The sequence below is a fragment of the Coptis chinensis genome, chromosome 8 (assembly GCF_015680905.1).
Source record: "Coptis chinensis isolate HL-2020 chromosome 8, ASM1568090v1, whole genome shotgun sequence".
Taxonomy (NCBI): Eukaryota; Viridiplantae; Streptophyta; class Magnoliopsida; order Ranunculales; family Ranunculaceae; genus Coptis; species Coptis chinensis.
The window spans coordinates 86,574,148-86,589,060 of record NC_141463.1 but is presented as its reverse complement, the minus strand read 5'-3'; the positions used below and the strand labels follow the sequence as shown (position 1 = coordinate 86,589,060).

Below are 14,913 nucleotides of genomic sequence, written 5' to 3'. Positions count from 1 at the left end.
AAATACTTAATTTAAATTCTTTTTTAGTAGACGTTAGCTCCTACTAATGTGTCATTCTAAAATAAGTATGTCACAATTGAACTTATATAAATCGTGTTTGATATATAAATATGTGCAAATGCCCTTATTTAAATTGCAATTCAGTGCATAAACTATTTCAATTTGTATGCATGTCTCCATTGATCGATGTGGTCCCTTATGAAAAAAAAATATCAAACTTGTTATGTTATTTTTTTTTTTACAAACTTAATTTTAATGAATTTGGAAACCACTAGTACAGTAGACTGATAAAAACAGGTTTTTGTAGATACTAATGCTCTAACTGAAAATTGTGATATGCATATATGAAATGGTAGTACATATATTACTAACATTCTATATATAATGTTGCACAATTTTGATAAGTGCCAATATGTTAGCCCAAATATCTAATAGTGTCACGAACTTCCATTAATATTTCAAGTTTTCAACCATCAAAATTTCTATAATTTTGTGGAAATTTTAACATAATGTTGCACATCGCAACGTATTTTTAGAAATTGTTACTTTATTTCTCTCCTATTAGTCAAGATAAACAAAACATCCACTTAAATATTTCATAATTATACATAAACATATCTTAAACTAAACACGTTATCTTGATTACAAAACAAACCCTTTATAATTCAGAAAATACGACCGAATAAGCTAGTACTACATTAATATCTTTTGCTTGGGAATATTAATTCTAATGAATAGTAGTGTTTCAAATGATTTGGAGAGTATCGAATGTCGTGCACATGTTTAAAATATCGTACAATAAATAAAACCAACTCTTATACAACTAGGTTAAGAGATGAAACCCCTATAATTGTACTCATCCACCATTAAATTACAAAGAGATATCACATAAAAACTCGAGATAGATGCACTTGGTAACAATATGGATGAGAATGATTGCAGGGAGTTAATCATGCAAGCTAGCCGATTATAGAGTTAATCTCGTAGTAAATACAATTCATAATGTCTCCTAAAACTTACTAGCATACAATATATAAAACAAAAAAGTGCAATCACAATTATAAAGAAATATTTAATAAGAATTATAAAAGCATAACCTTAGAAAAGATAACAATTAAAAATCAATTCTAAAACTTATAACTAAAACATGCATAAAATGGTAGTGTAGTAAATGAAACCACCTTCTCTATAACCGGGTTATTGAGAGATGAAACCCTGACAACAATGTTCATCTACAATTAAATCGATTTGAGATTCACGGGGAAAGTTATAAATATATCCCGATACAATTTATGACGAGAACAGTTGCACGGAATCATATCCTCAGTCCTTGCTGTGGTCCTCATAGCAAAAATGCAAATTATAGTCGACAAGTCGTAAATCCATAAGTGCCGATATACCCGAGATTTCAAGCACGAAAGTTTCAACAGAAACAAGCCATTATAATTTCTAACATTGGACAACGCTGCACAGTACAACTCTATTACCAGGAGTTGTTTCTTTCCTTCTCATTCATTCATTCATTCTAGAAAAACAAAAAAACAGCAGGAGAGAGAGTATTCATTCATTCATAAATGTTTTTCCTTTTCTTCATTTGATAGGCCGAAGTTTGTTTTTTTTTAGTTCATCTGACTTCTTCCCGGTTAATGGAAACCCCGTCCTCATCTAAAATTCCATACAACACCCAGGGACCACAATAAAAAAAAAAAAAAGATGGACGTAGATTCATCATCAGCATCATCATCATCATCCACGTCACCAAATCCCGATCAATCAACAACGGTTCCAGAACTAGTAGATAATAATAATAATAATCAAAGTGGGCCACCAGGAGAACAGTTAGATGACGTGGATGAGGTTGTTGTTACGGTTACTACTAGTACTGCTACTACGACAGGGGGGCCAAGAGCAGCACCGAGTTATACAGTTGTGAAATCGGTTATTGAAAAAAAAGAGGATGGACCTGGATGTAGATGTGGGCATACACTAACAGCTGTATCTGCTGTTGGGGAGGAAGGTAGTCAGGGTTATATTGGTCCTAGATTAATACTATTTGGTGGTGCTACTGCTCTTGAAGGGAATCTTAATTCATCTGCTGCTGCTTCTTCTCCTTCTTCTAGTCCTCCTCCTTCTCCCGTAAGCGGTGGAATCAGTATGTCCCTTCTATTTCTCCTACTTTTTATATTAATTCAATTTTTTATATATATTATATGGTTTTACTGTATACTTAATTGAATTGGGCGCAGGACTAGCGGGTGCAACTGCAGATGTCCATTGTTACGATATTTTGTCAAATAAATGGTCTAGGCTACTTCCTTTGGGAGAACAACCATCACCAAGGGCAGCACATGTCGCGACTGCTGTGGGGACCATGGTGGTTATTCAGGGGGGAATTGGTCCAGCTGGTTTGTCAGCTGAGGATCTTCATGTTCTTGACCTCACACAACAGCGCCCACGATGGCATAGGTTCGTGAATAAAGACTCTTTACTTTTGCCAGTGTTCTTTGTGCTGTATTTTAACTATTTATTATTTTGTAGAGTTGTTGTCCAAGGTCCTGGTCCAGGACCACGTTATGGACATGTTATGGCTCTTGTTGGACAAAGGTTTCTTTTGGCGATCGGTGGAAATGATGGTAAGTGGCCTACTTGTCCCTTTTGATGTTGTAAGGATTAGTTCAACTTGTGTTTGTTGAATGATGGTTACATTTAGAGGTTTATTTTTTTTGGTACAAAATCGATAAGACTTGGTGTACCTTTGTTCCTCCCTCAGGGAAGCGTCCTTTAGCTGATGTTTGGGCTCTTGACACTGCTGCTAAGCCATATGAATGGCGGAAGTTGGAGCCCGAAGGAGATGGTCCTCCTCCTTGCATGTGAGTATATTTTATAGAGATCAAAGGTATATGTCTAGTGACGATAACATATTTATCTGTGTCCATTCAACAACAGCTTGTAAACTCGCATAAGGCGGTCGATGAGTATTATTATATTGTAGCATAGAAATTTTGGTCATGTCTCTGGGGTTTATACATGGTGTATGAGAAGAGAAATTCAAGTCAATTGTGTTGCTCCCAAGAAATCACACTTATTAAATAGAAAAAGGGACTAAAAGGAAGCAAATAATTAGTTGTTCCATCCTGTGTTGTCCAATGCGGAAAAGTCACCAAGGCAGGTAGTTCTCAAGGGCATTCGTAAGGCGGCACCAAGGCTTCCCAAGGTGTTAGTTGAGAAGCCTAACACCTTGCCTTGGCCCTGAAATTATTGGTACTATTCGAGCACCCGAGAATAAGCAAAGAGGCCAATTATGACAGCGTGCTTGTTTCTTTTATGGGACTACCAGCCTCTACTTGGCTTTCAAATTTCTCATTGAATAGGTTCAAAACAGATTCATGTCAAAGGATCCAAGTTGTAGCATGGAACTTGGATTTGACGAGGTTGATCTTGTACACACACTTGAGTAACTTGGACAATCCTATAGCTACTGGTGCTGATATCTCATCCTCCCAAGCCCCACCAGGAAGAAATATTACAATGATAAGGGTTGCATAGGACCCCTTTTTAAATCAAATTCAATCAAATTATTGTAGCAAACATCATGCAAGTTATTGACAGAATTTCTATTGGAACTTAATGCTGAGGTGGCCTATAAGGCTATAACACATGCAAAAAATAAGAAGTAATTAGACGAGGAGGTTATTTTCAATTACGTGTTCAATTACTACAGAATTCTAACTATAATTTTTTTATATTCTTGATGTAATGATATATGTTAACCATTTAGTGCTTCATGCACTGTGTGTGCCTAAAACCTTTTGTTCATTTTGAGTTGGTAATCTTGTTTAGGTATGCAACTGCTAGTGCGCGCTCAGATGGTCTTCTTTTACTTTGTGGAGGGAGAGATGCAAACAGTGTGGTGAGTTACCAACCTCTATAGGGTAACATGTACAATTCTTAGGGGTCGAAGACGAATAAGCATTTTAAAGTTATTAGTTGTTGTATCATTTGTTCGTTTGTGTTTAGGCTTAGTCAGGTCCAGTTTATTCATGTCTTTCGTGATGATTTCTGCCACATGTGACTATTCGTAGTTTGTTAACATTTTCTATCTTACAAATGAGCACCACTACATTTTCTTTGACTTATTCCTTTGGGACTTATTTTAGCTTTTAACCACTATAGTGACAATTCAACAAATAAACTTCATTGTTGTTCGTGAAGATATCAGGAATCTGAAATCAATGTATAGCATACATTGCAATGTCTTGCATTTCGGGTTTGAGGACCATGAGCTGTCCTATGAAAGTATGTGCATTATTCTTGGGACCCATCATCAGCACTGTTAAACAACAATATTTAGAATCTCCCTTTCTATGGGTAAACAATTGTCTACCTTTCATAGTGCTTGATTTGGATCATGGGAATTGGTTAGTTTTAGGATCCAGTTTCTGTGGAGAACGAGCATGGTTTTGTAAAATTACTGCATGCGTTCAAATAATATGGTGGTTGTTAAATGAAAAGAAAATAAAATTTTGCGACAAATATGCTGACCATGTCGCACCAAAGAATTGCCTTAGGTACTGGTTTCATTGGCGAATCTGTGTATAATGGCCAGAAACCAGTGAATTTTTAAATAGTTATAATTGATCTTCTTGTAGCCGCTATCAAGTGCATATGGTCTTGCCAAACATAGGGACGGCCGTTGGGAATGGGCAATTGCTCCTGGTGTCTCTCCATCTCCTAGATACCAACATGCTGCGGTGAGTGCATCATTTCTTCTCTTGTCAATTTCTTCTCCCAAATGTATTACCTTATTCTTATTCTTTTTCTTGTTTTTCTTTTTCCATTTATTTTTTATTCGTGCTCACCATTTTTAATTATTTGAATACCGTCTTTTTTCTTTTGATGACCTTGCAACTTACCTTTTGTAGATATTTGTTAATGCACGACTCCATGTATCTGGAGGGGCACTTGGTGGTGGTCGAATGGTAGAAGATTCCTCAAGTATTGCAGGTACTGTTTCTGGTCTTCACAGATTTATGTTAATGGATCCACCCTATTCATCTGTAGATGAGATGATTTTTTACCATTGACATTACTGATGAAGAACACAAGTGAAAGGAATGTTCATTTTGCTGTGGTCAAGTTATGTATATGTGGTCTTTCACAATTTTCATTTTGCTAAGATGTTTCCACACGTGCTCTCTCTCTCTCTCTTAATTTCAAAAATATATTCTATTCGAGATAAATTATACAAAAGTAGAGGACAAAAGCACTACAAATTGTGTTGCGAGTCCTTTCTGAATAAAAAAAAAAATGATCCCTCTAAATTCATATTCGTCAGACCTAGCAGTCACCACGTTGTTTTTTATTACTCTTTGCAATCTCTTGAGAAGTTCAACAGACTCTGGTGGTTAAAACCTAAAGGTAAACAGTAATAACAACCTTTTTAATCTCTTCCCCTTCCCGCTCTATATCCTTTTTGCTAATCAAAATTGTTATCTAGCTAAACATAGACAATTAGCTAATTTACTTGGTTCCTGATCAAACTGGCCCATTACAGTTTTATGTTATTTTCCTTTGATTTCAATTTCCAATTGATCCACATCAAGGCAGACTAAAATTTGCAATAGTTTCTGAACAGTTTACCAAGGGTTTTGCAGATTCCTTGGTTGGAATAGTGTTATATGTAGAAATTATGAAGAAGCTACTTCATTCTAACCCAAAACTAAAATGATCTAAAGAGCAAGAACTCCATTATTCTACCGAATTAATGTTTTCTCTGAAAAAAATCCCCCTTTTCTGTGAAAAAGGAAAACAGAAAAAGGAAAAAAATAGAAGGTTCGTGTGTCTCTTCTACAGACTTGTATATTCTTTTATGTTTTTAACAAAGGGAATGTAATTTAGTTTCTATTACACTACTTCTAGTTGATGTTCCACTGTTTTTTTATGGTTCCTTGTTGCTGTAGCAAAACACCGAAACAGACACAAAACGATTTCCTTACGATCTTATCTTGGTCCTCTCCTCCATGTCGACTTGTACTTTCTTCAATCCAATGGAATACAAAATTTATTTTACTTGCCAGTAATAGGAAGGATCTGGGTTTGTCTAAATAGCGATTTCAGCCAACTATCTCATGAGTTTTTTTTTTTTTTGTTAGTGTTGGACACTGCTGCAGGAGTTTGGTGCGACACAAAATCTGTTGTGACAACTCCAAGGACAGGAAGATACAGTGCAGATGCAGCTGGTGGAGATGCTGCAGTCGAGTTAACAAGGCGTTGCAGACATGCAGCCACTTCTGTTGGCGACATGGTCTTTATCTATGGAGGATTACGTGGTGGTATGATGTGAAACATTTCATGCAAATATCTTTGGTTTTTAATGTTTCTGCAGCTATCTTTCAGATGTCTGTTTGTCACAAATATCAAAGTGAATAGAAGCAATGGACTTTGGATTAGAGATAAAACTGTGATCTGAGAGATGAGATCACTAGTAGATCGTGTCTTGTTTGATTGTTATTATTTAACTTTTTTTGGCTAAAGGCATAAAATAATATTGAATGAACAATCTTACTATGGGCCTGAAGTTCTCTAAGAGAGGCCACTAAAGTCTACCTGGAATACCGATGTATTGCATATAAGTAAAATATAAAGTGTAGTATCATTCTTGCTTTTTCTCCCCATCCTCTGCTTTATTATTTTCATATTTACTCAAGTCTCACATACCAGTCTTTTCGCATGTCTTCTGTATCATTTTGGTCGAAATTTGAGTGCAGCTATCTTTTCAGGACTATTTGTGGTTCTTGACCTCTGTTTTGAAGGCTGCTAATACGCCTCCTCGTTTATGTCAAAATTATTTTACTAGTCTTTAGTATCTCAGGAGGTTTCTTCTATGAGTGCATATGCGATCGGCTTTGTTAAAGTGAAAATTGTTTTTAGTCTCAATTTTGGTAGATGTACTAATGAGGCCGTCTTGAAGATCCAGTCCTTGTATTCTCAAGAAATAGAGCAGTACTGTTACCCAATTTATCTCTTAAACAGTAGAACAAAATCTGTAATGAGTCTAACATGTTAAGAGTAAATCTGAAATATGTTTCCTGAGCTGATATATTCTAAGAAAGGAGCATTTTTCCTGGGGTGAACCATGGTTTGAATAGTGTTTATAGAAGAGCAAAAAGAGTGGCATTTAGATCAAAATTGTCTTTTGGGAGAAAGATTCAAGATTGACTATATTGATTTCAGTGTAAGTGTTGGTGACAGCCTGACAACCTTGTGCCAAGTCCAAATTTTTGTGGGTTTGTAAATTCTTGAAGAAGATCATAAGCCTCTAATCCTCTATGTTAACTGTCACTCTTTTGACATTCTGAATGATTTATTGAAAACTTTCAGTGTGAAAGTTAATTTATAATTCATGAATGTTTTAAAGATCATTGTCTGATCTTGGACCATTCTTGTAACTCTTCAAATAATTATACATCTTTTCCAATATTATAAGAGCTTCTAACAGCATTCAAATTTTTTCTCAGTTTTTATTGTTTCGGAATTTTTGTACTAGTTGCCACTTGTTTTCGGAGGATAATTGACATGTCTTGCTTTTGGTGTTTTGTGTTTTGTCATAGGTATTTTGCTAGATGACCTGCTTGTTGCTGAAGATCATGCTGCTTCTGAATCTGCAAATGCAGCTTCACATGCTGCTGCAGCTGTTGCAACTGATGTTCAGGCAGGGAGATTCCCTGGAAGGTATGCCATTTTCGACGAAAGAACAAGTGAACCTGTTCCTGAACCAGTTGCTGATGGTGCAGTTGTGCTGGGGAATCCCGTTGCTCGTCCTAATGGTGATATTTATACTGATATAAGCTCTGGAAATGCAATGCTTCAGGGACCTGGGTAAGTTATGCGCTGTGTATGTTAGTTGACCTTGGTATGCAATCAAATGTGTGTTAAACCCTAGATTTCGTGTACTATAAGGCGGAGGTATTTAGTATATGGACTATACTGCAGGAGACATAGCAAAGGTGTTGAGTACTTGGTTGAAGCATCAGCAGCAGAAGCTGAGGCTATTAGTGCGGCATTGGCTGCTGCCAAGGCTCGGCAAGTTAATGGAGATGTTGATCAACTTCCAGAAAGGGATCGTGGGGCAGAGGCTACTCCTAGTGGAAAGCAGATACCTACACTGACTAAAATGCCTGATTTGGCATCACTAAATAACACCCCTCTACCTGGAGCTCGACTTCATCACAGAGCTGTCAGTATTAAAATGCTTTTTGTCTTGATTTGTGTTATTTATATATTTTGATGTCTGAAGCATGTTCTCTGCTCCCTCAAAAGTTCCTGTTGTTACTTTGTATTGAGTAACCTCACTTTAATGCAAAACGTTTGACATGGCAAACGATTACTCAAAGTCATAGGACAGAAGCCAAGTCTGGGATGTAATAAGCCAAAAAACTGACCCGAAATGATCAATCTATATTGAAGTATTGACCATCTTTTGAAATGGTCTCTATGGGCTAATATGGCACACTGTAAAACTTGAAACAAACAAGGATCATATATCGTATTTAAACATTTGATTATCAGCTGTATTTTCATCCAAACTGACGACGTGTGTTGACATATTTCGTGATTATGCCCTTTCAATTTTTTTCTTTATTTTTTATCACATCGAAACTGATCATGTCTACTGAGATGCCTAGTTATTGAAATCTAGACCCATCAAAATCTCTTTACTTGGATAAGAGAATGTGTTATTCTATACTGTACCTGAGAAGCTAGAAAACATGTCATTTCAACAATGGTTGAGCATCTATATAACGCGATTATTTGGTCAAAAGTGTTAATTGAAAGTGAAAAATATAGCTTTTTTACCTTTTACTCTTTCCAATGGAACGATCACATATTTAAGTTACAGTTCATTATCGTAGAACTTGAATTTAAAAACTTGATTGATATGCAACTTACATTTGAGATCACGTAGACTGAGCTGGGTTGGATTTCTCTGAAATATTAATGATGCTCAAAGGTGATTATGTGAAGCGCTTTAAGAAAGGCATATTTGGTAACAGTGATTACATTAAGTAGCTCTTTGTGGAAGGGAATTCTAATCAGAGACTTTCAACAGCTAATTTGGCTTTTATAGGATCTTCAGTAGATAACCACTTATACGTTAAATACTTTGAGTACTCAAACTTTAGAGAGGCGTACAGCATACCGCTTTGGAGACATTAAGTTTCCAGGTGATTGGTATGGATCTTTCCTAAGGTTTTGCACCCACATTGGTAATCATTTCTTTCAATGTTAAAACTTCTAGAGTCTTTATGCAGAAGAGGCCTTTTCTCGATAAGCATGAATTCTGCTGTGGGAGATAATGTAGTTTGGGAGCTTGATAGTTAAACCATGTTCCTTATGCTGATACATGCGTCATTTCCACCTACCCTCCAATTATTCTTTTGAACTATTTCCTTTCATAATCACCTATACCTTATTACATTTAAGCTAATTATGGTTTTTATGACTAAAGAGTTCTCTTATCTGTCTACTCGTAAACCGCTGTTATACTTGTCTTCCCAATTCTCTCTTTTCAGGTCATTGCACATCTTCTGAAGCCTCGTGGTTGGAAGCCTCCTGTGTGCAGACAATTTTTTTTAGATTGCAATGAAATAGCAGATATTTGTGACAGCGTGGAACGTATTTTTTCTAGTGAGCCAAGTGTATTGCAAATCAAGGCTCCTGTCAAGATATTTGGTGATTTGCATGGCCAATTTGGGGATCTCATGCGCTTATTTGACGAATATGGATCTCCTTCAACTGCTGGAGACATATCGTAAGAAGTTCTGCTAATTGCATGTTTAGTTAAGATACTTTCAGTGGCGCAATAGTTAACATTTGTTACTGTTATTTTCCATATGCCTTGACGTCCTGATCAGTGCTTGTTTACTTGTCATTATTAATTGACAATGAACTCGCAACTTGAATCAATGAAGCGACCTCGACTGCCTTCATTTCACCTTCCACTTATAAGAAATTCCATTTACGTTACAACTCTTTCATGTCCCTATCTCTCAGAAGAACAATTAAGTATGTCCCAGGAAACCATTGAATTCCTATATTTACCTCTTAAGCCACTCTTCTAAATAGATGTGCTGCATATTTATCTTTCTCCCTGAACAATTTAGTTGTTATTTACCAATACAAAAAAAATGATAGAAGGAAAAGTTTGAGATTTTTGGACAAACAGGACAAGGTGACAGTAATTTGAGCCTTAACTTTTCAAGATGGTATGTTTCTCAGTGGTCAGATACAGGTGGTCTAGCACCTGGACAGACTACATTGTTAAACAGTTGACCAGATTGCTATGACTACTGCTTTTGCCATCCTATGTGTGTTCTGAAATAGGCCATCCCGCGTTTTCAAGTTGTAGTCAAAATATATGCTGAAAATTAGTATCCTCCCTATGCTCTTATAGTCTTATTAGCAACTGTTGGAATTTATTTGTATATATTAGTTTTTGGCTGTATTCACAATTGGATTAGCTATACCCTTTACAATATCTTTCTGATTTTGTTAATATGATATCCAGTTATATTGACTATCTTTTCTTGGGAGATTATGTTGATCGGGGCCAACACAGCCTGGAAACAATCATTCTTCTGCTTGCTTTGAAGGTAGAAATTATGATGTCAATCTTATCTGTATGATTCCTTTTTGAGATATTTCTCGAGTCCAATGAACTTTTCTTTATGTCTGTTCCAGGTTGAGTATCCTCACAACGTACATTTAATCCGTGGGAACCATGAAGCAGCAGATATTAATGCCCTATTTGGCTTCAGGATTGAATGCATTGAGCGAATGGTTTGTCTTCTATATGTCCACCTACTTGTTTTTGTTTTCTCATTTATGTTTGTTGCATCTTTAATGCTTTCATGTGCTTTCAGGGTGAAAGGGACGGGATATGGGCCTGGCATCGAATAAATCGGTTGTTCAATTGGCTTCCCCTGGCTGCTGTAATTGAGAAGAAAATCATTTGTATGCATGGTGGTATTGGTCGGTCAATAAATCATGTAGAACAGATTGAGAGCCTTCAACGACCTATAGCAATGGAAGCAGGATCTGTTGTTCTTATGGATTTATTATGGTCAGTCCATTCCCCGGCATTCATTTCTTTGAGGTTTCTGTGTGCGCCTGCAATTTCACCTTTAGGCTTTGCGTGTAAATTACTGGTCTTATTTTATTATTTGTTTTTGCAATTTCTTTTTACAGGTCTGACCCTACAGAAAATGATAGTGTTGAAGGATTGAGGCCTAATGCTAGAGGTCCAGGTTTGGTAACATTTGGGGTGAGTATTACTTCAACTATTTTGTCTTTTTGCTGACAACCTTTCTGGCGTTTCATAGTTCTCTTTAGGGACCATTGGGGTTACAAGTTTGTATTCATGTAGATAGTGTGTATGCTTCAAGTACTTTAGGATGCTGTTTTTGTTTGTCAACAAGGAAATAAAAGAAACTGGGTTTATAGCATGAATGAACATTTGTATATTAAACAACCTCTGTTGTAGGCTTGCTGATGTTTTTCATTGTGATTAAGTTCTTATCCAGTTTGGAGGTTAGATTCCATGTGTTTCGAACTGATTGGGGTGATGCTTCCAGTTTAGAGGATTTAGTCCTCTAAATACTGCATCTGGTCAGTATCTTAGCCAATGTAGTTCACTGATAGGATGCCCTTTCTGATCATTGGAGGGAGTAAAGTGTAAATAAGCAACTTCATGGTGTCATGGCCATAATCTGGCTTGCACGGAGCGGTGGAAGGGGTGATATGAAGTACATTGTTTTGATTAGAGAAGGGGATCATGGTAAAAAATTAGAGGATATGGGGTCTTTTACATGGATATGAGTATATGACATGGACAGGTGGAACAGTTGTTTCATAATATCTTGAACAGTGGTGTCAGAATCTGTTCATATTTGAATACATCTATATAATAGTAAGTTTGGCAAGAATAATGAGAATCAGATTCAAGCTAAATGATTTTTTCGTGAAGACAGCAGGCCATTATTGTGAAGGACGCCCATGGGTAAGCATGACCAATGTTATTGATCTGAAAATGGGTTAGGATTGCATGATTGTGGCCTTTTAGAATCTCATAGCAATTGTTTTGGATATAGGATGCCAGGAAGAATGATACTACATGTAATTCAAGTGGGTAGATTATTTTAGTGTGTTGACAAAGAAATAATGTAGCTTTTCCAGATGTGAATCTTCCTTGATTTCTGCTCATGTGGGGTTCATGTGGGAAATGAGTTGACCATTTTGTAATCTATTATCCTTCAGCATTAAAAGTCTGGAATTTCATTTCATCCTATTAGGTGTGATGTGAGCCATAGAAAAGAAAGTGGATGAATTGTTTTCAGTGGGAGGACGACTTGCATCTGGCTGTTCTTTGACACAAGACATCTTCCTGTATTGTAGATTTTTTAGGTTTTGGGTGGACTTTAAAGGAGAGAAAGTTGAGGATCTATGAAGACAAGGAGAAAGAACTACACAAGATACTGAAAGAGGTCAAACAAGTTTTGTTTGATTGGGCTAATGTGTGTCCAAGCTTCCGAGGAGTGGGTTGTGTTGATCTTATTTGTAGTTGGGTTGCTCTTGTTACTTAAGGGTATGTTCGGGTAGTTTTGCTACTTTAGATCATTGTCTGTAATGTGTGACATGCAACTCTTTGAAATTAAATGAATCAAATTGAGTTTTATCGGTTAAAGACAAAGGAGTTATGTGGGCCATGGAAAAGGTAGGTAAATTGTTTACAGTGGGGGGATTTTGGACTTGGTGTGGCCATTCGTGTGTTGTAAATTTTTAAGGTTTTGGATGGTATCTCCATTTTGAGAGGTTCCTTTCAGGTAGAGAGGAAAGGGTGTATTGTGTTGTCTTGGTTCGCTTGAATAACTACTGTATCTATTCATGTCCCTTGTATTCTTTTAGCAGTTTCACATTTAGTATTTACCTAGATAAACTGTATGGAATTAGTCTTTGTCAAAATCCTGATATGAGCCTAACTATTTTGTGAAGGTGCTTTTTCTTTAATCTGATCTTATTTTCCATGATGAATTTAATATCTGAAGGGTTTTCCATTGTCTAAATATCGGTTTTTACAGCCTGATCGTGTGATGGAGTTCTGCAACAACAATGATCTGCAGCTGATTGTACGTGCACACGAGTGTGTGATGGATGGCTTTGAGCGATTTGCCCAGGGACATCTGATTACTCTCTTCTCAGCTACTAATTATTGTGGTAAGTTGGTCATGATATGAACTTCTATGTAAAAATCTTTAACTGAACAGTGTTCTAATTTAGCTCCTTTTTCTTTGCAGGTACTGCAAATAATGCAGGGGCTATCTTAGTTTTAGGTCGAGATCTTGTGGTAGTTCCAAAACTCATTCATCCATTACCACCGGCACTGACATCACCAGAAACGTCACCGGAACGCCATATTGAAGATAGTTGGATGCAGGTCCCGCTCCTAAATCTCTTGTTTTGGACTCTAACCACTTTATTACCTCTTACGTGTCATCGACTAAATGCTTCATCATTGACTTGTGATGTTACATCAGGAGCTTAATGCAAACAGACCACCAACACCGACCAGAGGACGTCCTCAAGTCAATGATCGTGGTTCTCTTGCCTGGATTTAAGACGCCATTATCAAATTTTCGACATTTTTTTTTGCCCATCGCTTGACGATTTTCAGTGGTCCATTCGTTTGGAGAGGGTTGAAAGGAAACTGTGATCCTTGTGGAGTCGCTAAGCTCGAAGTTATTCTGTCAGAGTTGCTATGTTTGAAAGTTTCTCTGAGACTTGCTAAGCTTGAAAGTTTTCTGAGACTTGTTTTTTCCACTGAAGGAGAGGACAGGAAGTGAAGAACATGACTTCAGAACCATATTGCTGTTTATGACCCTGGAAATACAAATGGGCAGCACTGTCACTATGGAGGCTATCTGTTTCTCAACCAACATGAGTGTTCCATTGTTTCGCCAATTGGAGTATGATAGCTCATATATGTTACATTCAGAAGAGTTCTTTTCAATTTTCATTCAGCCTTTTTCAAGTGGCAATCAGTCTCAAGATAATGCTGATGACGTATATAGTGCTAATGTATCATAAAAGTGTTTCAGTGGGCATCTCACCATTGTTGTACGGTAACATTTTTACAGTTGTACATGAAGCTCAAGAACGAAGTTAGGGTGGGCTATTAATTTATCACCTTATTTCCCTTTCCGTTTTCTGTTTATATTTTCTTTCTTGAGCAACCGAACAGGAGAGCTGTAACAGAAGTGTCACAGGATTAAAGAACTCTGCAATACTTGAGTTGCATCCTTTTTTGTCTAACCGTTTGTCTTAAAAGACATTAATTAAGATGTGATGAAATTTTTGGTTTGAGAATCTTCCGGCCATTTTAGTTTTGTTTAAGACACTTACATAATCCATTTTTAGCTAGTCTGTACTAGCACGCCTGGCAGCAGGAACTGATACAAGGAACAATTCATGGGATATTAGGAAATACCAAGTTTCAGCAAAGGTGTACAGTTCTTAAAACCAATGGAGAGACCCCAAAATTTATATATTTGATTGCAAGGCATTAGACACCCGATATGAGATTATAATTTCAAAATAAATGTAATATTACACAATTACATCTAAGCAAGACTTCAAACATCGTAAATTAAAATTTTCAAGATGTCTATTTTGAATCTGTGATCGGATGAAAATCATATATACCTTGACACGGTGCAAAGTCGCGAAGAAGAAAGGGAGTGTTGTTAGTGTTGGAAATAAGGAGATATATGACAAGAGAGTGCTTCTGTTTGGTGTGTAGTGCGTACGGAAACATGGTCTAGTATGGAAAAATCTACCTATTATATACAACTCAATAAC

The 14,913-nt window shown here is 36.7% G+C and overlaps 1 protein-coding gene across 1 annotated transcript; it reads left to right on the top strand.

Annotated features, from left to right (window-relative positions):
* The first annotated feature begins 1,510 nt into the window (after window positions 1-1,510).
* LOC147483860 (serine/threonine-protein phosphatase BSL2 homolog) lies at window positions 1,511-14,421 on the top strand. The gene is made up of 18 exons (XM_086581543.1): window positions 1,511-2,152; window positions 2,247-2,466; window positions 2,539-2,633; window positions 2,771-2,870; window positions 3,841-3,910; window positions 4,650-4,751; window positions 4,923-5,004; window positions 6,153-6,332; window positions 7,611-7,878; window positions 7,993-8,236; window positions 9,573-9,811; window positions 10,568-10,652; window positions 10,741-10,839; window positions 10,923-11,122; window positions 11,248-11,323; window positions 13,137-13,272; window positions 13,353-13,492; window positions 13,593-14,421. Exons 1-18 carry the CDS (start codon window positions 1,714-1,716, stop codon window positions 13,671-13,673), a joined length of 2,856 nt encoding a protein of 951 aa, XP_086437669.1. The 5' UTR covers window positions 1,511-1,713; the 3' UTR covers window positions 13,674-14,421.
* Window positions 14,422-14,913: the final 492 nt, after the last annotated feature.

Excerpts from the sequence above, each read along its gene's own strand:
- LOC147483860 (XM_086581543.1), top strand. The coding sequence starts at position 1,714 with ATGGACGTAGATTCATCATCAGCATCATCATCATCATCCACGTCACCA. Across the intron at positions 2,153-2,246 it reads TCCCGTAAGCGGTGGAATCA|GACTAGCGGGTGCAACTGCA; the intron begins GTATGTCCCTTC and ends AATTGGGCGCAG. Across the intron at positions 4,752-4,922 it reads CTAGATACCAACATGCTGCG|ATATTTGTTAATGCACGACT; the intron begins GTGAGTGCATCA and ends TACCTTTTGTAG.